Source organism: Thamnophis sirtalis, unplaced genomic scaffold, assembly GCF_051295495.1.
Source record: "Thamnophis sirtalis isolate CommonGarterSnake01/CBP01778 unplaced genomic scaffold, rThaSir2_p1.2 scaffold_1, whole genome shotgun sequence".
NCBI lineage: Eukaryota > Metazoa > Chordata > Lepidosauria > Squamata > Natricidae > Thamnophis > Thamnophis sirtalis.
Genome location: NW_028261381.1, coordinates 114,568,512 through 114,596,202, shown reverse-complemented (window position 1 = coordinate 114,596,202; position 27,691 = coordinate 114,568,512). Strand labels below are relative to the sequence as shown.

The window sequence follows — 27,691 nt, the reverse complement described above, 5'->3', positions numbered from 1 at the left end:
AAATTGTTGGAAAAAAACGTATGTACTAGAGATTTCTGAATGGGTATTACTCCAAAGGCAGCATGGAAAAAATACTAATGGATTTGCCAACATTTATTCTACAAACAGGTAAACACAGGCGTTAATTAGGATCGTCTTATGTTGTGATAAGGGAGAGAGCTGAATTACATTTTTAAAAACGATTTTGTATTGCTGGCTATAATCTTTGAGAAAGAAGTGGTGAAATTGTGGCTTCTTCCCCCCCCCCCCCCCACTGTGTGGTTTGTTTTGAAGCCTAGTGTGAGCCACAGTGAGATTATTTTTATACTGGAATTTTCTTCAGTGCTTATTGTAAGATGGGAGTATTTAAGATTCCTTAATCAGCAGAAATTGCTTGCATCTCTTCCATATCTCTGCTGCTTTCTGCATCCTGAAGAATGGGAGAGAAACATTTATGAATCAATGCTAGGAAGTAATTTATGATTAATTCTATGAGCCATGTGGTCCTGAGGATTAGATTTCTTTCTCCAGCTTCCTAGCTACATACCAGGTAAAATAGGGTTTCCCAAACTATGAATTGTATCTCCCCTGAGATGGTGCAGACAGAATTTAGAGATGGGGTGAAGAACTTTGGATTGTTGCTGAACAATGTTTCATTGTTCATTTATGCTCATATTTGGAGTTTTAGAGAAGGTGTGTACATCAAGATTACATTAAAGGGAGGTGTGATGGCTGATGGTTTAGAAACTTTTGATGTAGAAGAATCCTGAATAGCTGAATTCTATTTGTTTCTCAATCTTTTACGTTATGCAAGAGAGGAAAAGCCTTGCTGCCATTGTCTGAGCACATATCTAATCTATAATTGATTAACAAATCTTTAAAAATGTATCACATCATATATGAGGAAATACTAATTCCAATAACAAATTTTATTTGTATCTACCAAATTCAGATTGTTTCTTTTTGTATTTTATGATATCAATTTCCAAAATGCACAGCAGCTTTCTTATTGGATGTTCAGTTTTTATCTTTTAAAAAAAATACATGTGTACAGATGTACATTAAGCAAGATAGTCCTTGCTTAATGACCGTTTGTTTAACGACCATTCAAAGTTACAACAGCTTTGGAAAGGCTGCTTCATAACTTGTAAAAGTTAGTCGCAAAATCTCACACTAGCGCATGCACAGTCACATGATTGCGAACTGGGTGCTTGGCAGCTTGTTCACACTGTTGGCAAACTCCCTCCAATTGCCATTTGCAACCTTCTCTGTTGGCTTCCCCAGAAAGTCAGTGGAGAAGCCAGCAGGGAAGGTTGTAAGCTTGTGCCACCTGCCAAGAGGACTCCCTCTGGTTTCAGAGGGCTGGCTGAAAGAGCTTCCTGCAGATCCTCAGCAGAAATACAAAGAGGCACGGAGCTTAAAATCTTTCTCTCCCAGCCTCTACAGAACTTTCCATAAATGCAGGAAGAGAAAGACCCCAAACATTACCCACTGGGATAGCTGATCTAGATGGGAAAGACAAGAATATCTACAATAGTATTAACATACAGTAGTCTGTATATATAGATACCATATATATGATAGGGACACAATGGCATAGTGGCTAAGACACTGAGCTTGTCGATCAGAAAGGCCGGCAGTTCAGCTGTTTGAATCCCTAGCCCTGCATAATGGAGTGAGCTCCCTAGAGTTGGGAACAAGTAGCACATATGTGTGAGGGGAACTTTTACCTTTACCTTTACAGTAGTCTGAGAAGAGCCAGATTTTGGAAATGCTGCAGAAGTGATAGGCTCATTGTAAGAGAAAAAAAAAGACTAAAATGTCACAAGCTGTTCCAAGTAAGGCAGGGAGTGAGGGACAGGCTAGAATTGAAAAAGGCAATTTATAATTCACGGAAGACCATTTCAGGGATGATAAGATTTTGTAGGACTCCCTCTCTACCCACCTATGAAGACTGTCCACAAGCAGATAAATTTTGCTGACAGTGCTTTTAAGGCAGAAGTGAAAAAGTCCACTGCAGATATTCAGAAGAAATAAGAAATCTTTTCCTGAGAAATGTTTCAATTACAGTATCCCATTTGCACTTTTTCCAGAAGAATTTTTTTTTCTTAGACCTGGAAGGTTTTGTTTTTCTCCCAGGAGGAGCAATAGGAAGAGAAAAGTACAATTAAAAAGGAAACATTCAGCCAAGTGGCGAATAGGGGAAGGGGCCTCCGCTGACATGAAGTAATCAGGCCAAAGGGCATAGCACTTCTACCGTTTCCTTTATTTTCTTTTCCTCACCATCTCTCATCCCAGTGGACTGCTCTTAAACCCTTAACTGTTTTCAAAAATGAATAAAAACTGCTACCTCTTTTGTGATAACTGGCAACTGTGAAGCCAGAGTCAACCAATGCGCAGCTTTAGAATTATCCCCCAGCTCCTTGTAGCACTGTAAAAGGAGGAAAAGAGAAAATCAAAACAACGGGATATTTTCCTTTTTTGCAGCTAATAAGAAATAGGTTTACTTGTTTCAAACATTAACATTGTGCAAATGGAAGAATCATAATCTTTCCTGATCGTTGCCGTATAGAGCAGCTAGGCAACGCCTTTATCTAATGTACATTTACCCCAGATACCGTCCACTGAATAAAATAAAGCAGGGTTGTTCAAACTTGGCAACTTTAAAACTTGTGGACTTCAATTCCCAGAATTCCCCAGCCAGTTGGATACCCCTGAAATAAAGAATGCACAGGATAGTATATTGCCAAGTGTGTCAAAAAGAAGTTTAAATTGCCATCCTTTTTAGGGCCAGCTTTTCTTTATGAAACTTGTTGCTTCTTTACCCCTGTACTTTATTGCCCAGATTCTCAAATAATGGATCACGACCCCCTGGGAAGATCCATAAAAATTGGAATGGTGGACTGAGGGTGATCGGCCATGTTTGCTGTGTTGGCTGCACTCAATGGCACAGATAACACCACAACTCCCTTTTGATGACATTTACCGCAACAGCTCCTGCAGCAGCCCTTAGTTCCAGCTGCATGCTACCCAGGGCCATATAAGCCATATGGGACTGAGGCACTTTTGTGTAGTCTGAACTTTCCCTTCTTTTAAGGGCACCTCTATCTTGGCTTCTTCCTGAGGGAGGCTTCAGGGTAGGTTTAGTCTGCAGGCCCATTTCAGGCAGCCTAAGAGTGCTGATCTCCCATCAGGAGACACGGTTCTCATGCATTCCCAGCTGGGTCACTGCCACACCAGGCTCCCACTCTGCCTGGTAAATCAAGAGCTGTCTTGTCCAGACAGAGCATAAACCATGTTAGGCATTCTGCTTTATTCATAGGTTAAAACCATCAACAACTAACCATAAATAAATTCATACAAATGATTGCTTTTAGGAATCCCTACAGTAAAAAGACTGAAAAACCCCTGTTGCATTCTCACACATGGATAAACACATTTATCATACAAATTTTTATAGAACAGAGACATTTTGAATTTCAGCTGAAGAAACAGAAGTTTTAAGAAGAGAATGATGCTTTGGCAGTCACAGACTTGTTTGGATTGTAGCTTACAAGTTACATGTAGAAAAAAAATATCAAAAGCATCTTTCAGATTTATATGTGAGTCATACTGGAATTACAAGACCAGCCTTATGACTTGAAATGTTAATATTTGGATTTATTCTTCAGAAGCTTATACCTAAGAATTTCAGAAACGTGTCTACCAAAATGTTTTTCTACACTGAAGATATTAAACTCCTGTTCAAGAAACAGGTCATCCAGTTTACTTCAGTGTCATTGCACATGGTACTAATAATGATGAACCAATGGCTTGGTGATAATCCTAGTGAGGTAAGTTCATTGACTATAAGGTTGTTTGATGCATTTAAAGTGGTTGCACACCAACACATTACTAGACACACACATCACCTACCTTGGCAATATATATTCTTCCCACTTTTGAAAAACCAGGGTTTAGGTCTTCAGCCTATAAGACAAGCAAAAAGAAAATAAAGAGAGTCAAAATCATCACTAAAAATATGTTAGGCTTTCAAATACTTTCGATATACATCTCTTATGATTTAATTCCCTTTCCCTATATATAAAATACAAAGTTTGAGTAGTATAGTACCATTTCGGAAGTGGAAATCAGTAGGCTCGTTGCAGTAGAAAAGAAAGACCTTGTACATTTTCATTTGTGTCATACCAATTTTGAAGTGCCACCAAACTCTATCTGGCAAAACCATATCATTATAGAGACACAAATGAGCAACGTATCAGCTGACGTGCAGAGAAATACATTATTTGCTAAGGACTACCAAAGAGGAATATAGAACTAGCAAATCTGCAAGTGAGTGGAGAAAACTATCATGATAAAGACCAAACAAATGGTAAGTAGACCAGTCCTATGGAACCTCTCCAGATAAGGAGAGGATGGGAGATTACCCACATATGCACCAGATGGCTGCTCCTCATGAGGAGACTGCAGGAGCTTGAATGCTGGGAGATGAAGAGATTAGCCATCATGCTAACAATTATGGCAGAGCCTTTTTTTAAAAGTGGTTTCTGGATTTGCTAACCTCTCTTCCTAAATACTTTTGGAAATTACAGATTTAATTATCTTAAGGCTAATAAAGATCTTCAAAATGAGTTTGAAAAGCCACCTGGTGAATTTCCCCTCATTCTTGAATAAAAGAAAAATAACCATAAGGTTAATAATTTAAAGACTTGGAAATAAATGGCAAAAAATAATTTTGATCTAATAAAGTTATAAACAAGATAGGGATTAGATAAATCTGGACTATTTGGATTTTCACTATAAAATTTTAGAAATAATTATATAAATAAATAGTCTTTCGTGTGAACTACAATTGTTTCATTTATTCTAAATCATCTCAGAAATTGCTCCCTAGAGGGCACTTTAAGATTCCAAGCAGAAAAGGGGGAAAAACCCAGTTTACTGTTTATTTTTGGTTAGTACTAGAATTTTAAAAAATAACACAAAACATTATGACATTTGAAATACTGCAGGATTTGGTTTGTTTGACCAAACCAAATAAGGCTAAAATAAGACATGTTTCTATTCATCTCCAGTAACCCTCTATAGATATTTTGCTGACACCAGGACTGAAAAGTTGATGACTTATGGATTTGCATATGAATAAGGAATAGGATATGGGAAGAAGAGATATTTGTTTGCAACCTTTCAGAGGCAGAAGTATTTTTTGTTTATACTTGTTTGGATGAAGATTGGAAGTCACCTTTTAAAAATATTTATTTTTCTCATTTTATTTTTCTTTCCTTGCATATGTTATTCTTTTTTTCTGAATTTAGTCAGAAATGCTTTTTCTTACAATTTGTTTTGTATGTTTTGTTTTACTATTGTAATCAATAACTAAAAGAAATATGCTACATATTGCTTGCGTATTTTTCCTATGTATTACTTGCATGGTACATTCATTTAAATGTGTACAAAAATCAATGGGTTAACACTGCCAAACCCTTCAATTTTAAGATCTCCTGTGTCTTGTCTATGAAGTGTAACTTCAATAATTAAACAAAAAATGCTATGGAAAAGAAAAGAAAAAATGAAAGGAGACCTAGGATAAATAATGGGCTTTAAGAAATGAGCCTAGGAAAGCAGAGGAATGCAAAAAGATCAGCCAGAAAAACATTTCAAGCTAGACAACAGAAAAGAAAAGGAAACTCAGATATAAAGAAGAGCAATAACCAAAACAGAGGACCTTGTTGTCTACACAGAACGAATATATAAGACTCTAGAGACGTTTGAAAGTAAATAAGGAGTGATACAGCAACCAATGTAGCAAATTACAATCAGCTAAGTTTTGGCAATGTCATTAAAAAAGAAAGAATGAAGATCTAGATAAAATGTAAACATGAATCCATTCAATCCAGAGATTGAATTTACAGTATCATTTGCATTATCTACAACACCTACAGTTTAAGAGCTTTGACTGAGTTAGTCTGAGTACCTTGAAAATAAAAAATAAGAGATAGAACAAATATTACAAAAGTTGACTTTTCTAAGCCTTTCACTAGGCCTTACTCAGTACTAGAACAAAATATTTCAACTGGTCAATACGTCATAATGTGAAATACCCGAAGTTAAAGTTATGCACATCCGAATCAAGTTATTTACACACAGAGCAGCGTCATGCCTTATCTTACCTTTGTTCACATATGCCTGGCACTCACATATAATGAGCCAATGATTGTCACTGGCGTAGAATGACAAAGTCCAACTTTAGTACCTTTTACTTAACGCTTCTGCAAGACTAGTGTAACTAATCAGTTAGAGTTTTGTTCAGTCTAAATACCTTTAAGAAGTTTTCCAGTGCATCTTGGACAGTGGCTAAGGGAGGTTCTTCATATAAAGCAGAAGCAGTTTTCCTTTCCAGCCATCCCAAATGAGCAACCTACAGAAAAACAATTAAGTAAATTTCATAAAGCTTGGCAAGCAACCTGGTTCACTTTTATTTAGCAGAGGGTTCCTCATGAAATCAAGGAACACGATTTGCATATTTTTTTATCCTCAAAAAATTCTAACAGTGATGGCAAGTTTGTTTGGAAGTATGCCAGCATATTTAACAAAGTGTTCAAAGCATTTCTTTAAGCCATATATTTCTTTAAATGCACAGAGGTAGAGACCTATGTCTCAACATTTAACAAGAATTGCCACATGTGTAAGAATGGATTGGATCACTACTTCCTCCTGCTAACAATCTTTTGTTCAAGAGGTTAAATATCAAGACTACCCTTCCTTCTCTAACATATTATATAGCAAATATGTGGGCAATATATGCTCCTTTTAATCAAAGTTAAAGTAATACTGAAATTTTGCTTTTTATATGCATGTCCAGAACTGAAAATGACAGTAGTGGTTTTCATGTTTTTGTTCCTTTGAACAATATAAAGAAGATGATATGTTTTTATGTAATAAATGCCATATTTATATGCAATAAAAGGGCAGAAGAAAAATGCATGTAAAGGTTTTTACAAATACACTGCATGCAAAAGCCTTGGAGTTCTCTGTAAGATCCTAATCATATCCATATGTTCTCAAAAGACAAGAGGTGATTGTTTTTATGGAGCAAAAGCATGAGAAAAGTAGAAGCATAAAGCCATAAAGAATATTTAAAAAAAAATTAAACGATCAAAACATTGAAGCTTGAAACTGTCTAGGATTTTTGCTTTCTCATTGCTTGAAAGACATGCTTTCATCAAATATTGCTTTACTCTTTTTGCATTTAATTAGCAAAAAAGAGAGAGAAAATAGTAATCAATCATCAGAAATATTGCTAATTCAGAATGCACAAGAAATACAAAGGAATAAAAAGTACTACAAACCATCCAGTGGCAAAAAAAACCCACACCATCCTACTTTCACAAACATTTTTGTAATTCTTAAACACTGCAAATAAAAATTACTAAAATGTTTATCGGAAGTGGCTGCTTATGGCCTACATCAATTTCAACACACACTCACAATATAAAAAATTTACTATGCCATATATACAATTCATATAAAGTAAATCTTGGTCGAAAACAGCAATCAAGATGAGTAGAAATAGTGCGTCCTTTCATTATATATCTCACCGTCATCTGACATATTTGATTTTTATCTGCTTGTAAAATTAATATTGCATTTGGGTAATACATTTATTTGCATATAACTATATTTCACTCATATTTATGTAGATTTGTGCTTTGTTCAGAATATGCATTTCGCTCTTAAACTTGTTTAATCAGCAAACTTCAAATCATTTATCATTACTGAATGAAGCATGTTTTTGCCAGGAATTAATATTTTATTTAAATTTTTAAAGTGATTTAGATGTTTTTTGAATCCTGAACATTGACAGATTATGAGACAAGTGTGTGTTCATGTGTTATCATTAGGAAGCATTGAACATTCATACTTGCACATTGCAAAGGCTGCAATTTAACTTTTCTTCAACTGTTTGCTATGATGCATCCACTTTAGTGTTGCATCACATAGCCAATAAAGAGCCGAGGTGGCGCAGTGGTTAAATGCAGCACTGCAGGCTACTTCAGCTGACTGCAGTTCTGCAGTTCGGCTGTTCAAATCTCAGCGGCTCAGGGTTGACTCAGCCTTCCATCCTTCCGAGGTGGGTAAAATGAGGACCCAGATTGTTGTTGGGGGCAATATGCTGACTCTGTAAACCGCTTAGAGAGGGCTGAAAGCCCTATGAAGCGGTATATAAGTCTAACTGCTATTGCTAACTGCTAATTACAAGACAAAGAAGATTTTTTTAAAAAGACCCTACATGATGGTTTTTCCTTGATATGCCAAAACTAGGTTGCATAGTTTGTGACATTGATGCACTATTGCAGCAGAACTACCCATATCTATAACATGGCAAATTCAAATGATTGAACCCTCAATGAAACTGAGCACTTCTGTGATAATTCTATCAGTAGCTAACCACTGACTACCAATTCCAGACATTTAAATACAAAACTTCCCTAAGGCATTCAATCTTTTATTTTCTGCATACAGGCAAAATTATTTAGTATGATGCTCCGGATTAAAAAAACAAAAAACCATAGAGATGAAAACCTACCTGGTAACACCACCGACCTAAGAGATAATAAGAAATGGGATCATCTGGTTTCAGAGCAATGGCTTTATCAATATGTTTCTAAAGAAAAAGCAAAACAAAACCACACAGGCAAAAGAGTTGTTTCATTTGCAATAAATTGGGAAATAACATTCAAAAGCTGAAATTCAGTACAAGCATTCAAGAATTTCAAGCAGAAGTAGCTATTAAATTAAAGCAAGAGTTCTAGAAAATATAGTACTACAGCACTTGCTAATGCCCTCGTCTACACTGAAGATGAAATTCAAACATTTTTCTCAAATTGTATTTTATAATCCCTTAGAGAAAAGAAGGTATATTAAGACTTCCAGGGAAGAAATAGTGGACTGAAGAAGGCTCCATGAATAGTAGGGCTTAAGGCTGTCAGATTGAAGAGTTGTCAAGTAGACTGGCTCTTTCTTCAATAATTTCTTTCCAAACGAAGAGTGCTCCAGATAGCCCATTCTATTGCCTTGTCCATAGCTATCTGATTCACACATATATAACTTTCACATATGTGCATTTGGGGCAAGACAAGAACAGGTGGAATGGATGTCAAGAGTTTTTTTGATGTAAAATATTGACAAAATCATCACATACATTAATTTTTCAAGTGAAGCATGATTATAATCAATCAGTAATATTTGCAACTCATTCTTATTCCACTATTGGAGTCTTTCCTACAACTCCCCCCCACCCCACAAGCTTCGGTCAAGATGTACCCTCACTTTCTTCCCTGCAGAAAAAAGCCCCTTGAATTATGGAGTAAAAAAAAATCTTTTGAATATAAAAAAGGTGGTCCTACCTACCTTAAAGACATGACCAGCTTGAATGCGCTTTTGTATACTTTCATGTTCTGAACACTGACCACACAGAATAGCATACCTAGAAATTACAACAAACTTCATCATTAGTATAGTTATGGTTTTGTATTTATTTTTTCTGGTACAGAGATGAAGTACTTAATCTAAACCTAATATCCTTTCTTCAGAAATAGAGACATCCTATTATTTTGATAGATGGACACCAGCCACTAAAATGTAAGGTTACTACAATTTCCTTAGTTAGTAAAAAGAATATAACAGAAAATTGGTAGTAGTAGTAGTTACATTACATACAACCTTCCATGTTTGTTTATTTATTTGTTGAATTTTTATGCCGCCCATCTCCCTTGTAAAGTGACTCTGGATAGCTTACATGTTATAAAACAAATAGAAAAAAATAATTAAAATTCTAAAACATTAAAACTATCCAGATTATGATTTTAAAAACTATACTGAAACCAGAATTGGGGTTGGGGATGAGGTCTTCTTAACCCGTCAACTATCTCCATTGGTGAGCGCCCTTCTCAGGGCCCCCAGGCAACTGGCAAAGCTACATTTTAATACCCTTCTGGAATGATTTTTATTATCACAATTTCTTTTATATGAAGGAAAATAATCTCCACCAGTAGTAGATGTTGTACAAAAATTGACCAATGTAATAAAGAAAATATAAATAAGTGATGTCTGAAGGTAAAGTGACAATTGGTTTATCAAGGTAAGTCAATTGCACTAAGTTCAAAGTTTTAAGGCTCTTAAAGATAAAGTTCACAAATACAAAGTGTTATTCTTAGTCGTCCGAAGGCAAAAAAAGCTTATCTCAGATGCCACAATAACTCACACATTCCAGATAATTATTGAATCCTGGCTATTTCCAAGAGACCTCTGGAGATAAAAAAAACTAAAACAAGCTCTGTGGCAGTGGTGGCATTGTTATTTTACTGCTTTGTGATTTATTTTATTGTATTGTTAGCTATACTGTCTTATGAACTTATCTATACATGTCTTGGCATTCTGGAATATGGTGCTTTACTAATAATAAATACATAACTAACTAAATAAGAATTGAACAGTTTAAAGAGAAAGGGAAGTAACACTGACAAAACTACACAATAATTGTTAGCTAGACAAAGGAGTGTGTGTGAAACATTATTGGAATCCTGGAAGAAAGGTAGAAGTATAAAAAAGAGGAAGATGAAGCACAATTAGACTTGGAAAAAGTCTGTTACTAAAGCCAATCTCAAAATGTAGTTGTGGTCTTCTTATGGAGCTGTTTCCTATTGAACTATTTTCTGGTGTGATCTATCTAGTGTGGCTGTCAACAGTGCTTCAGTAGCGGCAGTTTTGTGAAATATTTTCTACCTCAAAGCTACAATCTTACATGTATTCAGGAGTAAGCCCCGTGAAACCCACTCAGGTTCAAGCATAGGATCAGGCTGTGGCTCACTTTTTCTTTCTTTTTCTATTCCTGTTTGAGATACCAGGCCAAGCCAGGCAATCAGGAAGTGTCAAACAAAAGTAACACCCATACTCTGCATAGCAACAGCGAGGCATATCTGGGACAACAAAATGAATCAGCCTCATGGGCTAACAAAGTCAATACCACACATACTCCCACTGGTTCAGATAAAATTTCATTTCTTGGGAAATAAACTGGAAAGATATTTAAAGTTTCATTCGTCTTGTCTTTCTTTCCTCCCCTACTGCTATCCCACAGCGTAAGACTGATGGTTCAGATCTTGGAGCAATGCCGTGGGTCTCCAAAGTGAACAGATTCTCATGAACTTTGGCCAGCTGAAAAAACAGAATCAGTCACCTAGGACTGTAAGGAGATACACAGTCTTGTCTAGATCAGACCTCATGGTAAACTATATATCCTGCTTGTTTATTTTTTTTACAAAACAGAATATTTACATCCCATTTTTTTAGCCAACAGGTGGCTGGCTAACCACCTAGAAGTATTTAAAATAAAGCAAAATGTTAAATTGCAAAATAAAATTATAGAAGTTTTTATTATAGCAAGACTATTCAAATGCAGAATTAGCAACCCCCAAATCAGGTTTTTGGCAGTTAAAGCAACACAATGCAACATAGAAGGCCATGAATAAATATAACTGATCTTATCTGGCTACTTCTTAGCCAAAAATATATTCATCGTGAGGATATTCCAAATTTAATTGACCGATTTTTAGTCTGTATTTTTATTCATTACCCATCTGAACAGCTCTCAAAATGCACAAAATACTTTTCCAATGTGTGCTGAGTACTATAAATCATTCTCTGGAGTAACTGGCTCAGTATACAGAGAAACCAAATTGGCTTTTATGACACTTTTGAATTAAAAGTCACAATTTATACAATTTTGTGGTCTCCTCCTTTTTTTGTTCCCATATTTAATATTCTATTTTTTAATTTTTCCCAGAAAAAATAGTGCTTGAAGAATCAACAATTGAAAGCTATGGAAGATACACTCTGAGAACTTTTCCATTTGTGATTCAGCCAGATTTCCAGAGTTAGAATAATAATAATAATTTGTTTTCATTCATGTCTAAAATTTGTTAATGTTCTATTCCAGACTGTTAAACATCTTGAGAGCCCCCAGGGTAGAAAGGTAGTTTATAAACTGGGTTTAAGCAAGAGATTCTTGTTTGGAACATAAAGAGAACACTGGCTTTAAATAAGCCTGGATTTTAATAGGAAAGCCAGTGCTGAGGAATAGGAAGGAGCAGGCTGACTTATCACTTGCTTCAGAAGATTGGAGCTTTACACCCAAAACAGACCACAGAATGGCCGAACCAATGAAACTGCAACATCTTTTAGAGAAGGCTTATTTATTTTACATTTTTTCTAAGTACATCACAGTAGGCGTTTGATCGTTAAAGATCAACAATGGCACAAAGTCTGAAAATCTCAGCAGAACAACCCAATATGAAAATGGCACAGATAAAACAAATAAAACAGCAGTGAATAGAAGAAGCCATTGGGAAAAAAAAGTCACCAATGTTTTCAGTCCATTTACTTTGTTATGTGATTTTTTCTCTCTCTCCCTCTATGACATTTCCTATGTAGGAACCAACAGATATCTATAGTCTGGAGGTTTTATCAGAATCATGAAATATGTGTTCTGATGCAAGCGGTATCTTTCCTTCTCTCACACTTTTCATCACCCACATTTCATCATCACAACATTTAATTGTTTTGCCATGGAGCCAGTCACTTTTTAATGAAGTGGACATTATAAAATGGAGTGACAAACTACAGGTGAATGGGAAACATGATTTTCCAACCTCCTTGTTTGCGTAGATGTGTTAAGGACAGTAATTCCTAAGCACTTAAAAGGGCACTAGAACCAACATGGAACCCAGAATGATATCATGACTAAGAGTATAGGAAAGTGTTGTGGCCCAGCAGGAGCCGTTGGAGCTTCCACCAGACTCTGACAGCGAGGGGCCCTATGAGTCAGCTCTGGAGGATGTGGAGGACCCTGGACAAGGTTCCGACTCCGAGCAGGGTGCAAAGAGGCTGGATGGCCACCAGGAGGCACCTGAGCCTTGGACCAATGGGGAGGAGACAAGGGAGAGTGATCCGGACGCCAGCAGTGAGTTGTTCCTGGATGCCCGGCACCGAAGAGCTAATAGGCATCAGGAACAGTTGTGCACTTACAGGAGGTAATTGCACTCAGCTGGTAGTCATTAGGCTCCTCTCCAGACTATAAAAGGACTGCTTGTGCACATGCCCCTCTTGCAGAAGTCAATGCAGGAACTAATGTTGGAGAACATTATTGTGAGCTTGGCAGGCTGGATTGCTGCCACGGCTTATCTGTGCTGGATTGTTGCCCAAGCTTGTCTGTGCCGGTTTGCTGCCAAGGACCTGTCTGTCTAATTAAATGCCATAACTTATCTTTGGCTCGGCTGTGTTGGTGTGGGACGAGGGGGGTCAGAACAGGAAACCATAGGCAGAAGACCCTGTTCAAGGTCCTGGGAACAGGTGTGTCCTTACCCATCCTTCTAGTGAATTGAATATGACTAAAAAGAGTAGGAAGAGTATTGCAAATGAATGATCGGCTATGGAAAAAGTATTGGTTTTGTTTCTGGAATCATTGTCTGAGTTACCTTGAAGATGGAGGCCTAGGATGCTATTTGCACTTCAGTAAGATTGTCAAAATCTCCCCATAGGTAAAGTATCATCAGCTTAAACAGAAAGGCTTCTGTCTATATATTAAAGTTCCGATTATGAAAAACAAACAAGATGATTTTGAAATATGTCAATAGTAATAAATAAAAACTGATAGCAGTTTTGGGGATTATCGCCAGGATCAATATCATCATAATCATCTACTAAACCTACAGGCTGCCTTTCCCAGCAACTCTGAGCATTTACAGTTGTTAAAATATTTAAGAAAAAGATTAATATATTTTAAATTCAAATTCACAAAAATATAAGGATATTATTTAGAAGCAATTCAGTCCTGGGAGGCTTAAAGTCCTGCAGTGTTTCTAAATAAACATCTGTATTCTTCTAAAGCAATACCTCCCCATACCAGAACTCCATTTAGCCTGAAGGCCAGCTCAGTCTTTTTGTACTGCAGACAGCTTTGTAAGCTTTCAGTAAATAGTTTGAAAATAACATGAATAACCTGATGTTGTTACATCTTCTTCTCTCAAGAGATTACTAAAATCCCATAATGTTCTAGCTGAACTTCCAGCTCTTCTTAAAACATCAATTTTCTAAGCCAAAGCAAATATGCAATCTCCCATCTTGGTTTTTAAATCATAGTAAGTTTTTAAGGAATGCAAAGGCTACAGACTTCCTAACATAGAAAGGGAATTCATTTTTTTCCCTCTTGCTAGCTTTGAGAATTTACATATTGACAATTCAGCAAATTAGGCAACTGCTATGTATTTCAGAGTTGTCCCAAAGTTTTGACCCCTTTTGCATGTTTTTCTTTCAGCTACCAGACTTGTTTGAAGACACATTTCTCATGTGTTACACTGCACAAAAGGAACATTGCATTTAGAACTAATATCTGGAACAGGTAATTCTTGTTTACTGACAATTGGGATCAGCATTTTCTATCACTAAATGACCTGGTTTAATTTTTCTTCACCTTTCCTTTGCCCCACTCTTCTGCCCTTTGGAAAGCTCACTCGAATACTGGGATAATCAGTAAGAAGTGAATTAATGTAGTAATATTACATTCATTGGAGAGGAATGAATTACAACAGAATAAGCAGGCACACAATGGGGAATACTAAAGTAAGGTGTGGCTCCCAATCAGGGGTGAAATGCTACCGGTTCGGATTGGTTCACCCAAACCGGTAGTAAAAAAATGCTACCGTTTCAGGCAAATTTCCTGCTTTCTAGCTAATCTAAATCACGTGGCACAGTGGTCCCCCCTCCCCCGCTGTTCTACTTAACTTTGCAAGCGTGCTCGGAAGCAGGCTCCGCCTACCCGCCTAGATGTCATCACGACCGTTTTTGATGCTCTGCACATGTGCACGTTCACATTTGAGAACTGGTAGCGAAGGTAAGTAGATTTCACCCCTGCTCCCAACCCAAAGATGCAAATAGAGATCATGCAATTCTGGGGCTTACAGTTGGTTGCCAAGTGCCCAGATTGTAATCACATGATTGGAGGATGCTGGGATGACCGGAACTGAGGACTGAATCACCATCGTAATTTCAAAGGGTCATTGATTGAATGGATATAGGTAGAGGACTATCAATAATAATAATCAGGATTATCACTGAACTCAGAGACTCTTCTGCCAAATGAACAAATATTCACTGGAATAGGGTAATTTCATCTTGCATAATTTAGAATACAATAACTCTTGATCTGGGCTGCATTCCAGTTAAAGAGATTTTTTTCTAAATAGCTTTTCTCTTCCCTTATCTATATAAAGTAAATAATTACATACCATTGGTGACACTCAGCGTTTTGATCTCCTAACTGCAGAGCCTCTTCGGCCTCTTCTTTGCCTGCAATATAACCCAATTTTTAAACTTTTTTCAAAGGGAGGTTTAACATTGTATAAAATTTTACATATTTATTGCCTAATGCTGGGGGATCATATAAAATGCCTAAAAATGTGTATGTTTTGCAGCGTGCTACGTTGGCAAATACTATCTACCGTATAAGGATTTAGCTATCATTATAGTTGTCAAAGCCACAAGAATCCTGCTGCTTTCTAGTGAAGTCAAATTCTTTGGTTTCAAACTTCACTTTTAACATGTATAAAACCATCAAGAGAAAATATTCAATGTAGGCAAAATTCAGCCTGCAGAAGAGCTGGGATTTTGATTTAAGTACAATATATTCACAATTTCTATTATGAGAAACAATTGGCCAATTAATGGAGACAGCATAAGAAGCAAAGGAAGCTGGATGGCTATGAGATAATCGTATGTTTAGAAATCTGAAAAGCTGCATACAGATTGGCCAAGAATCAGAAATGTGATACAATATATTTGAGCAAAGATAACTGTAGCATTATGAAGCAATAATGCTTTCTGCTTATCCAAACTCTTTTCAATCTACCTGTTTTTAATGTAATCTATTGTTTCTATAAGTTCATGAATACACTTCAGTAAACTCTTATTTCCAGATTAGGTGAATAACTGTCTGGTTGAATTTAACTGGTAAAAAAAAATCCACTAAAGTTTCTTCTTACCGTCACAAGCATACGATTTCTTCTCCTCTGTGTCTTCTGTGATTTCGTATATATCACTGTAAGCTCGGGCCAGACGCCAAAGGAAATCCTGTTTGTCACCATACTGTAGACAGAATGAATAACAGTTTATATCTTCGCATTTCATTTCTTCTAGATTAAAGTAAATGGCACTTATGCCATATAACACATTGTTTCAGGGCTAAATTATAATTCTTTGCGAAGATTTGTATTAAAAGGTAGACTTTGTAAAAATCAATATTTTTTTTTAAAAAAAAAACCTCTTCCACTTGTTTGAAGTACAAAAACATGCTGGGTTTTTTTTACATCAAATATAAGAAAAAAGTAGAATTATTCCAGTTTCTGAGTGAGGACTGGCTTTCTGGATAAGGAATGATGGCGGTTGAAACTCCGTTAGCAGTTCCGCCAACGAGAATAGCACTGTGGGGAAACTGCCAATCAGGAGCCAGGTTCTGGCTGATGAAAATCTCTCCAAAGAGAAGGAGAGAACTGTTCCTCATGAGGCAATCACAGGAATTTAGTTCCTTGTGGCCAAACACTAATTGAGCAGGTTGAGAGAGGAGGGAACTACAAAGTGCCCTTAAGCTCTGTGAGGCCTTAATAGATATCTGACAAGCAGACGTCCTGTTTTCTTAAACATCTTAATAATTACTTTACAACCTAAGAGAAAAATTCCAAAAGGCAAAATGGAAGATGAGACTCTCAACCAGTGCCTTATTATTGAAATTACAAATGGGGAAAATATTTACTGGATTTTGATTTAAAAACAAAAAGCTTAACAAATTTGTGATCCAAGTAAGTTTTAAATGGATACAATTTAAAAACAAAGTTTAAAAACACATTTTAAAAATGTGATTTAAAAAAAACGGAGGATTTTTCCCCTGACAAAATACAGTATATTTTAAAATAGCAAAATTAATTAGGCTAAAAGACCAGACCTCCCCCCACTTTGTGGGAATGCTAATTGTTTATTAAGGAAATAAATAATTTGTGCATTTTACAAAATGAAAAGATAAGGATAATGCAGATGTAATTGTACTTTAAAAAATTCTATAGAGAAAGAAAAGAAATTGAAGGTGAGATTCCTTCTCTACAAACAAATCTGGGATTATTATCCTAAGTAGTTAACTGTTTTTCTTGTTTATATTATAAAATGTAACATATAGCCTTTTGGGAAATATAAAATAAACTTGGATATATAACTTTGCAGAATAATGTTTAGTGGGGAAAAAGTCTGGTGACAGCTTTGCTATTGACATAGAGATGTTCAAATTTCACTTTTATCAGCCTTAGAATATTTACTATTAAATTATTTAATATACAAGAAACAAATTACTTCAATGCTCTTAAATTAAGCCAAGTCTCAGCCACACTGAGGATGCTAATTGCTTAAAAGAGCAATGGTTAGTTTGCATTTAGTTGCTTGTACTCATTATTGATATAGTTTAGGTAGGACTTTGCACAACACCTGTATTTTTCGCTGCATGTTAATTCACACACATTCCCCTCCCCCCAGAATAAGCAATTCAGAGTTACCACAAGTTTATTGTTAAGCAGTAGTTGGAAACCGTCTCTCTTCTCCTGGTCAGTCCCTCTGTGTGAGTTATCGGCTTGGTGAAGTAACTGAGCAAGTTCTTCTTCTGAAGCAGTGTCCAAACTCAGTCCTGCTTCATCTTCATTGACAAGGTCCAAGGAATCTCTTCTTCCAGTTCTAACTGTTTCACAGCTGATTTCATCTTCTCCTTCATCACTCTCTTTATCAGATTCCCTATCATAATCCGATTCTGCATTGGCCGTAGTATAGCTTTAAAGGAAATACAATATTTATACTTCCGTGTCAAGCACACACAGAATTTAAAAATCAAGTAACCAATGACTAAATTCATATTCAACAATCAGCCAGAACGTGGGGAATTAACAGCGAGTCAGCAGTGTGTCCCACTCATTCTAACTGGCTTCTGCCACTTTAATAAACCATTAAACTAACAAGAAAGTAAATATTATTTGAATTTTGGTTCTTGGCTTTTTGTATTTCTTAAATAAAGATAGCAAACCAAGGCATGCTCCTGATTTACGAAACATGACATCTTAAAGAGCAAGTGAGTAACCCAGTTTGAAAATCCATTAAATTTTCAGATGTTGGCCCAAGCAGAAAGAGCCAATGGGCACAAATATGTGGCATATATAAACATGTAACTGATTCAGTCATCAAGTCTTCCGGAAACTCATAGCTTACCCTGTATGGAAATGTAGCTAAAATGTCAAAGATAAACTTAAAGATATTAAGTACTAATTGTCTCAAAACCTGACTTGGAACTATTATTTCTGAGCTACTACATGCATAGCCAATTACCACTCTGATACCCACTGAATATATAACAAAAGATGTATCAGAAAAAAAACCTCCTAAAATATTGGGGTTCCTTCCTTAATATTAAATGTTTATATTAACATTAATCTTAAAAGACAGTCTGATGTAGGTTAGAGACAGTGAAAAAGAAACTGGGATTTGTAGTCCTGCCTTAAGCACAAAGCTGCTGGTATCTTTGGGCTGATCACTCTCTCTTTCAGCCCTAGGAAGAAGGCAAGGGCAAGCCACTTCCACAAATGTTGATTGAGTCAATGAGGGGAAAACGCCTCCTCATAATTCTCATTTTCATCCTTACACTTGATATTTTGACAACAAATGCAAACTGTCTACTGCTGCCTTTAGCTCCTGATCAGCCAAATTACATTTAACTATTCCTTGCTCTAAACTAAAAGTTCCTTACCCCCCTTCACTTTCTCCATCGTCTGTGTTGCCAGCTCCTGAACTGGCTGTGAAATATATTGAGCTGGATCCTGTGGAATCGCTTCTTTCTCTGGGATATATAAAACGCCTCCGCCGAATAACCTTTTGGCTTTCTTCTATATGGGACCTTCAAAGTTAGAGATTGGCATAAAAGACAATGAAACCTTTCGATAGTCCTTTTTTTTTGCCTACCAAAACAATTTTTGTTGTTCGGTTTAATACAATTCAAAATGAGTCAAACTCATTCATATATATATATATATATATATATACACATACATACATACATACATACATACATACATACATACATATATGAATGAATGAATGAATGAATGAATGAGTTTATTTATTTATCAGCACAAATACAACATACATATCTATCTATCTCTCTCTCTCTCTCTCTCTCTCTCTCTCTCTCTCTCTCTATATATATATATATATATATATATATATATATATATATATATATATATATATTCATTCCCATTTTGAAGGGAAATATACATATATATATATCCCTTCAAAAATGGGAATATAACTTACAAAACAAATTATTAAAATGTATTTATAAAAGTTAAAATACCTATATAATGGCCATAGTGAGCAAATAAAATTAAACAAGAAGGGCACATGCTTACATGAAAAGAAAAATATTCAATTGGCAGAAAACAAATATAGGAAACATGATCCAACCTACTGGGACAAGTTGCTACCACCGAGAAAAACCTTTGAATATTCTAGGAACATAGTCTCAGAATATTTTTTAAAATAATAATTTGTCTTAATTACTGTATTCTCATTACACTATGGAAATAATTGCTCCTCAAAAGTGTTGATCATGGATTAAAAGCATGTCATCTGTTCTCTGAGCCTCTTGAATATCAGATAAAATCTAGCTGTTGCTCAGACTCTGTGACATGTTATATTTGTATCATGAGTTGGAAACTCCCTGGAGATCATGCTCTGCATTTCATCAACATGCTCATCATCTGCTGGCTATCAAAAGTTAGTTAATTTAAGTAAAGTAGGTCATTTGCAATTCTACACTTTTCTGAGCAGAAAAAAAATTGAGGGGAACAACTTCTTCAAATTTCTTCAGGGAAATAAACATTCTCCAATAACTTCCCAAAGGCATAGTAATGATTGCAACAGGAAAAGCCCAATGGGAAGCATTACTTCATGGTTTTGACCCTAAAAATGTAAGCATAAGAAGCAAAGAAGCAGGCAGACATCCAAATAAAAGAAAGGATAAGAAGAAAAAGCTGAATTCAGCAAAGGCCATTAAACCCAACATTATTTGGAAATGTGTTGTTTCACTTTAAAATTGCAAGTGCAGCTTTAAAAGAAAAGCTTGCCTCTTTCACAAATCCTCTCTCTTAGAAAAGAGTCTTCTATTTCTTATACAGCTACAAAATTAAGCAATAATTGTAAGTGATACAATTGTTGTTCTGACATTCAGAATTATTAGGTTGTTCTTCTGCTAAAAAATAAAAATGAAGCTATATACAAAGGGAGCATCAGTGAGTTTACACTATAAATCTAGCTGTCCTGCAGATAACAGCAAGAGTAATCTTAGTGATCTGACACAAATCTTGACCAATAGTCTCTGGATTCTGCAACCTGGAATCTTCTGTAGTCTTGAATCTGGGAAAAACAGATACACACCTGACTTCTCCAATAATTTCTCCAGCTAAACTCTGTAGGCTATTCCGTAATTCTTGCACCTCATGTTGCAACTCTATAAGGCTTCTGCGCACAAAATCAAGACGGTTTAAGACTTCAGCCTGGTCTTCATGTGTTAGAAGAGATGTATATGGAATGCTATCACCACCTGCCACTGGTTCTGGTCTCATCCATGGAACTAGTAGGAGAAAAATAATTACCAAAAAATTACTTCATCTGTACTGCACAAAACTGTGGCTAGTTCTTACTTGTAAATTTTTTTAGATACAGTGGAACCCCCAGTCACGACCATAATCCGTTCCAGGATTTTGGTAGCAACCCAATTTGGTCGTGACCGGAACCAAGACTGACCGTGCATGCGCGTACAAAAAAAAATCGGTGCGGCAGGGAAAATCGCCGCAGCTGTGTTTGATCACAACCCGAGGATGTGTTAGCAACCAGATTGAAACATTTAGTGGATTTTTTGGTCAGCACCCGATTTGGTCATGGTCAGAAGAGTTTGTGACCCGAGGTTCTACTGTAAGTGGACAAAACACAGAGCTGCATACATAATATTTGATCGATTGGCCCTGAATCCTAATTTTATATCATTATTTTTTTTAATTTTTTTAAAATTTAAAACAAATACAACATCCTTCTTTACATGCTGTAGAAAGTGTATCAGTTGGTTACAAAAAGACTTTCATGCATCTCTTCCAAAGTCAACAAACATAATTCATATTAATTTAAGTATTTAACTCAAATATTTATACATGTCACCATCATTATATCTCCATTTTCATTTGACTATAATTGTTTAAGCGTCCTTCATCATAAAATATACCAAAATTTAATTCATAACCACATATTGGCCTTTCAATTACTATTTCTAAAATCCTCCACTAACACTAAATCCTTATGTCCTATTCTAACTAAACACCCATAACATTTAATAACAAAGTTTTCTAATCTTCCTTTCCAAATCACTGTTTAAAGTTTACATCCAGTTTCCTTATGTTATACCCATATCTCTATATACCCATACCCATATATAAATTTTATATTGTTATTTTTTAATCTACTGTAAACAAATATCAATTTAAAATTCTGTGTGACATACTTCTGGGGCTGATGGGAGTACAAATACTTCTGTGTTAGATTAGTATAGGGACAGCATAGGTTCCTGTTCATACAGTGACTGCTGTATTCTGAGGAGGATCTCTTGGGATGCTGATGGATCTTGTCGCAGAGCTGATACGGGAGCTTCCCTGGATATTAGTCCTGAGGGACCTCAATTTTCAGGCCTTAGGAAGAGTATCTGGCAGGGCTCAGGTTTTCCACAGTGACCATGGACTGTCCTAAGCAATCATGGATGCCACACACATAGCTGAAGGTTTTGAATCTTCTCTTTATTTAGGAGGATTTGTGTTGGCCATTCAGTGTCAGTACACTGATATTTTGAGTACCACACTGATTACTAGTAAGTGTATAAGACACACCAAGATTTTCATCCTCTTTTTTTTGGGGGGGGGGGGGGAGGTATGTCTTATACTCCCAAAAATGGTAATGGCTCAACACATAGTTAATCCCTAAAAAAAAAACCCAGCCCCTGCACTTGTGGGGAAAATGCTAGGAAGAAAAATGTATCTTATTACTCTGCGTAAGTACAGTCATGAATAACTAAAAATGCAAAATAAATTAATCATCAACTTACCTTGATTATAAGGCTGAAGGGTTTCTCCCTGTTCACGAACATACACAGCATTTTGCTGACAATGTACAACTGGATATATTGAGTTGTTTTTCTGACTGTGCTTCTTTGTCTTCTGTTTGTAGAAATAAAAGATGAGACCTATTCCTGCAGCTGCTCCAAGAACTATACCAAGTCCCACACGAATGACCCCTGCTTTGGACATGATTCATCTGAAGTAAATTAAATAGAAAGGAATTAGCCTGTGCAGGAAAAAGAGCTACGTCATATCATATTATCAGTAAACCATGTGAAGCTAAAATTACTCTTAAATATTTTAAAGAACAGCACATGGCAACATAAATGTCATTGCCTAAACTATATATACTTGACAGTATATTGCTTTTAAAAATGTGTACAATAATGGGTACAATAATGCTTTGTAGACTCAATAGCAATTCCTTGCTTAATTTCACTAGAGTTAAAAAAAATTTCTGAGAAGGTATCAGAACATTTCTTTAAAACGTAGACTTCACTTACATAGTTGCTTGAAGACACAGGAGATAGTTTAAAGACCCTGGATACTGAAAAGACTGTGACTAGGCACTCCCCAACATGTACCACTTCTGGAAAGTTTTGTGTTACCTGATTTTTGCAAACTGGAACCTGACCAAGCATCTTCTCCCTAAACCAAACTTACAAATTTCTCAAGGGATGGCTGACAAATGGATAAAAATGAAAGCCTTCACCTTAGGGCTCTTATGGGTTTTGTTGCCCATCTTAAGGTTCACTCTGCTATATTCATCTATATCCCCTATTGCTTTGGATCCGTGCATAACACAATTATTTTCCACACCTTTAAAATTGTATGTCTTATAGAAACAGTTGCATGAAGTCCAATTTATGTAAGTTAGGTCTTATATATAACATTGGAAGCCACTGCACAAGAATGAGACCACCCAATTAAAATGTTTTATGCACTTCCCTATAGTACGAAATGACAAGCCACTTCAAAAGAGGATGCAAGACCGATCTTCAGAGTTTGCAACCCTTTTAAAGAACAGTATCCATAGTTTGTTTGCAGGCCAAGTTTTCTTAATGAAACCAACAGTACACATGGTGGAGGACATTGCCCTTTTGTATGGTCAATGTTCATAGATAAAATCTATCTGATGTCACTTGGCACTGAAAATGATTTGATGACACACAATAATCAATCAATCCTGTGAAGCAATGGACCTCAACAATTGGATTCCTTGCGTTCTGGTGTGGCAGGGAATGAAATGTGAACAGCCCCAGTCACTGAATATAATACAATAGCAGAATTGGAAGGGACCTTGGAGGTCTTCTAGTCCAACCCCCTGCCTAGGCAGGAAACCCTATACCGTTTCAGACAAATGGCTATCCAACATCTTCTTAAAGACTTGCAGTGTTGGGGCATTCACAACTTCTGGAGACAAGCTGTTCCACTGATTAATTGTTCTAACTGTCAGGAAATTTCTCCTCAGTTCTAAGTTGCTTCTCTCTTTAATTAGTTTCCACCCATTGCTTCTTGTTCTGCCCTCAGGGCATATATTTTGACATGGAAATCCAGATCTTGCCCACGCGGCTTAGGAGAAGTGAAACTCAAAGAAGCCGCTATCGCATGGAATCACCTTTCGTTCCTTAGACTTAAAGGAAACCTGCCAACACCCACCGCACCCACGCGATGACTGAAGAGACAGCGGGAAATAGCGCAGTGTGGCACTCGGAAGCGCACGTGTCATCGGGGGAATCGCTGGCACCCAGCGCCTCTCCAAAGCATTTGGTTCTGCATTTCAGAGGCAGAGGGAGGACCCGTGTCAACCTGTTCACACGCTGAAAAGCAAGGTGTCTAATCCCAAAGGTGCTTTTTTAAAGAGGCAACTGGGCTTTCTGCTTTTTCTTTGAAAGTTGCCTCTTGAAAAAGCGCCTTTGGGACAACAGTGACCTGGATGACTGAGAATCTCCATAGACAAGGTGTCCCATCATGTCGCCGGATCGCGTTATTCGCCCCCCAGATCACACGCCTTTTTGCCCAACAAATGCAGAAACGATTGATCGCAGTGCAATCCCCATGAACCTCAGTGAGATTTACGTCCGAAGGCACAGCCGCATAAAAAGGGCCTCGTGGAGAAATAAAGCCGACGGACGGAGCCAAGCCAAACGAGAGGGATCTACCAAACAAAACAAGCGGGACTCTCACCGCGTAATGCAAGTATTCCCAACACCGCTTCGCTTCCTGCGTGGTAAGTTCTCAAGCGGCCACCGTCCACCGCATTTCCCTCCCCTTCACCTTCCTGCTCTGAAGCCGCACTGCTCCCTTCCCCATAGTCGCGTTACAATGATATCATTGCCCTGCACCCTCTTTTGGGCTTCGCCTTTCAACTTTGCCCGGCTCTTGACAAGCCAGTTTTTTCGCCTGGGTACTAAAAAAAAAAAAAAAATTAACGGCGCGGAAAACTGACGCAAAGCCACGCCTCTATTTCGTAAATCCGTTTGTTTCAAAGCATCTGCCCAAGGAGCCAATGAGGAAGAAAGGAGAAAGTGGGAAGGGCGGGAGAAGTGAATGTGCTAAATCTATACCCACAGCTTTTGCGTTCACTTTGTAGGTTTTATACCTTACACTTTACATTTTGCATTACTGAAGCTGTATTTAGGGTTAACTTAATACCCGCAGATTTATGAAGGCCTATGTTGACTTTGAGCAGCTGGTCTGCAGCTAATGAAAGCATAGGTCACTGTTACCATAAAATTTGTTAAGTCAGAAAAGATGCTACCACATTCCTATATTTGAAGAAGGAAGAGTTTTTACCTAATGTAACACCACTTGATCACATCAGATGTCCACTTCAAGTTTAATTAAATAATAATGTATCTCCAAATTAGGGAAGCTTAAATAATAATAATTTATGCAAGGTGATCTGCCTCACAGCAATGGTTTCATTAGATAGATAGATAGATAGATAGATAGATAGATAGATAGATAGATAGATAGATAGATAGATAGATAGATAGATAGATAGATAGATAGAAAGATAGAAAGATAGAAAGATTCTTTCCTATACAAGTTGTATGTGTCTTCCTTAACTTTGGGTACCAGAGGCCTGGGAGTTTTAATTATTATATATAGTATCTTAGCTGCCCAGGTGCTCCAGCTGCCACTGACCTTCATTTTCTACATCCTTTCTAGTTCCTCCTTCAGGCTATGGTACTTTCCCATCTTCTCATGGTTTTTCTTCCTGATGTTTGTTTATTAGATTTTTATCCCATATTTATACATTCTAAGTAACTCAAGATGGTTACTTTACGGTAAGTAAAGCTTTTGTTGGCTTTCACAAATATTTGAACAAATGCAGGTTAGTGTTTTCCCAATCAGGATCTCTGAAACAATTACACTGCTTAACAAACAATAAAATTGGAGAGCGGTATCATGCACAACCTGCTTTACAATTCTATGGCCAAAAGAAAGGTGGAAAAAATACAATTGCTGCCTGTGTATAAAACACACTTTAGCTTTGTTTTGAATGAATAAATAAAAATGTTATTTGTTTGCAAATCAATATGTATCGGTGTGAGTGTGCGCACTCTCCATCAATTGATAGGGTTACGGTTGGAAGAGAGAAGACACAAGTGATAATAAATGTAGCAGTGCCAATTTGGTGTAGTGAGCAAGATGTTGGTCTAGAAAGCAGAAGACTGTGAGTTCTAGTTCTGCCTTAGGCATGAAAGCCGATGGGTAACTTTGGACTAGCTGTCTCTCAGCCCAACCCACCTCACAGGGTTGTTGTGAGGAAAATAGGAGGAAGGAACATTATGCATATCTGAGTAACAAGTTTCCTTTTTAATGTTCAATGTAGAATGCACCTGTTCAATGCACAGGTGATTCTTCATTACCCCAAACCACTTTTTACCAATGTAGATAAAACATTTTAAGTCACTGTAATTGGATAATGATTTTGTGTGTCATTACTGTATCCCCCCCACCCCCCCAAAAAATACCCACTTTCATTCTATTTTGGGTAATCTATCCAGGTTTGAGATGCACTGATTTAGATGTGACTGAGACAAATAAACTATGTCGTGAGGTAAATTTCTTTTGATTTTTCTACTTGTGCTACATGTTTTTATTTTTGAAAGATGTTCTCATTTTCAAATAATAGTTGCTTTAAAAATGGCTTTGTTTCATGCTCAAAGCCACAGCTTAAGACTGAGCATTCCATTTAATGCTATTAGAAATCTTGTTTTGGTCTGTCAGGTCTTGCTGGTGACGCAGGATCATTTGGTGGAAGCAAGTAGAATAGATTTCATTAGATAGACCTGCAGAGCTGAATGGGAAAAGGAAATGATTCTGAGGCCAAGGCTTCAGATTGTTATTTGTTGTCCTTTTGTTATCAGTGCAGGAATAATAGAGGATCAAGGCTGTGGGAGTTTACAGTTAGGTTTTAAAGGATATTAAAGATCATATCTAGACAAATAAATCATAGCTCGGATGGTACTGCTATAATTTGGATAGACTTGCTAGCACATCTGCGTTTGTGAAAGTAGTATCAAAATATACATAAAATTAAACCCTGTTTTCATGATCCTTGTGGATTTCTTTAAAAATTCTTGCCGTTAGAATGCAGGATTTCTAGTAAATCAAGTTTGTTTTGCAGATAAGTATTCATAAAGTTATCTTTAAACTATTCTGGATCTAAAGTTTGAGGGGCTGGCATTATGATCTCAAATAATTCTCACAGTGAGACAAAACATGTATACCAAGAATAACCTGGTGAATATTTCACACACTATTTTTTAAAATTCTGTAACTTTGGAACTGAGACATCATTAAAATTTAATTGGTTTGTGTGCTTATTAAGTAACATGATGTTCCATATCCATTGAACTGGTCAAAGAGGACATCACAATATTTTAATTAGCCACAATAATGTGTATTTCAGGGTTTACATCTTGCATTATTGGAGTTTTTAAATTTTAGTTTTTGGGTTGCAAATGCTTATTTTCCATCCTAACTTTGTAACTTTATTCATGCAGGACTTTTGGAGAAATTAAGTTTATTGATTGGCTGGGATTATATTTGCATGGATAGATTGGTTAGCTACTTGTCCCCAAATTTTTCAGAACTTCAGTGTCTCACATTGCCAAACAGAAGCTGTTTTCATATGACAGCTACAAAGACCAACAGTGCATTCCTAAGAAAAGATGCAGCTGCTTTAAAGACACATATACAGGTACTACATTTGCATTTCTGCATAACCTGAAGCACCTTTTTCAAATTATTTCCAAGATACAGCAGAATCCCAGTATTTAAAGCTTATAGGATGTTACAGGAAAAAGCATGTTTACTATTTTATCAGTCAAGAAATCCTAGAGAGCCAGTTGAAAATGTTTCCTATACTCTTGCAGACAAATCAACCATGCTTGAAAACT

At 36.6% G+C, this 27,691-nt stretch overlaps 1 protein-coding gene across 2 annotated transcripts; it reads right to left on the bottom strand.

Moving 5' to 3' along the window:
- Window positions 1-246: 246 nt before the first annotated feature.
- RMDN3 (regulator of microtubule dynamics 3) lies at window positions 247-24,688 on the bottom strand. 2 transcript variants are annotated; one of them, XM_087722601.1, is made up of 13 exons: window positions 24,465-24,688; window positions 22,265-22,473; window positions 20,554-20,749; window positions 18,866-19,012; window positions 17,631-17,898; window positions 16,077-16,179; window positions 15,324-15,384; window positions 9,391-9,466; window positions 8,567-8,644; window positions 6,299-6,397; window positions 3,895-3,948; window positions 2,330-2,410; window positions 247-409 (listed from the first exon to the last, which is right to left on the bottom strand). In XM_087722601.1, the coding sequence occupies exons 2-13, from the start codon at window positions 22,464-22,466 to the stop codon at window positions 356-358; spliced, it is 1,419 nt and encodes a 472-aa protein (XP_087578727.1). In that variant the 5' UTR covers window positions 22,467-22,473; window positions 24,465-24,688; the 3' UTR covers window positions 247-355. The 2 variants fall into 2 exon arrangements, with proteins under 2 accessions (XP_087578727.1, XP_087578735.1); XM_087722609.1 differs by lacking the exon at window positions 24,465-24,688 and adding an exon at window positions 23,896-24,295.
- Between the last annotated feature and the right edge of the window lie 3,003 nt (window positions 24,689-27,691).

Excerpts from the sequence above, each read along its gene's own strand:
- RMDN3 (XM_087722601.1), bottom strand. The coding sequence starts at position 22,466 with ATGTCCAAAGCAGGGGTCATTCGTGTGGGACTTGGTATAGTTCTTGGA. Across the intron at positions 17,899-18,865 it reads GATGGAGAAAGTGAAGGGGG|CTATACTACGGCCAATGCAG; the intron begins GTAAGGAACTTT and ends TTTCCTTTAAAG. Across the intron at positions 6,398-8,566 it reads TAGGTCGGTGGTGTTACCAG|GTTGCTCATTTGGGATGGCT; the intron begins GTAGGTTTTCAT and ends GTTTTTCTGTAG.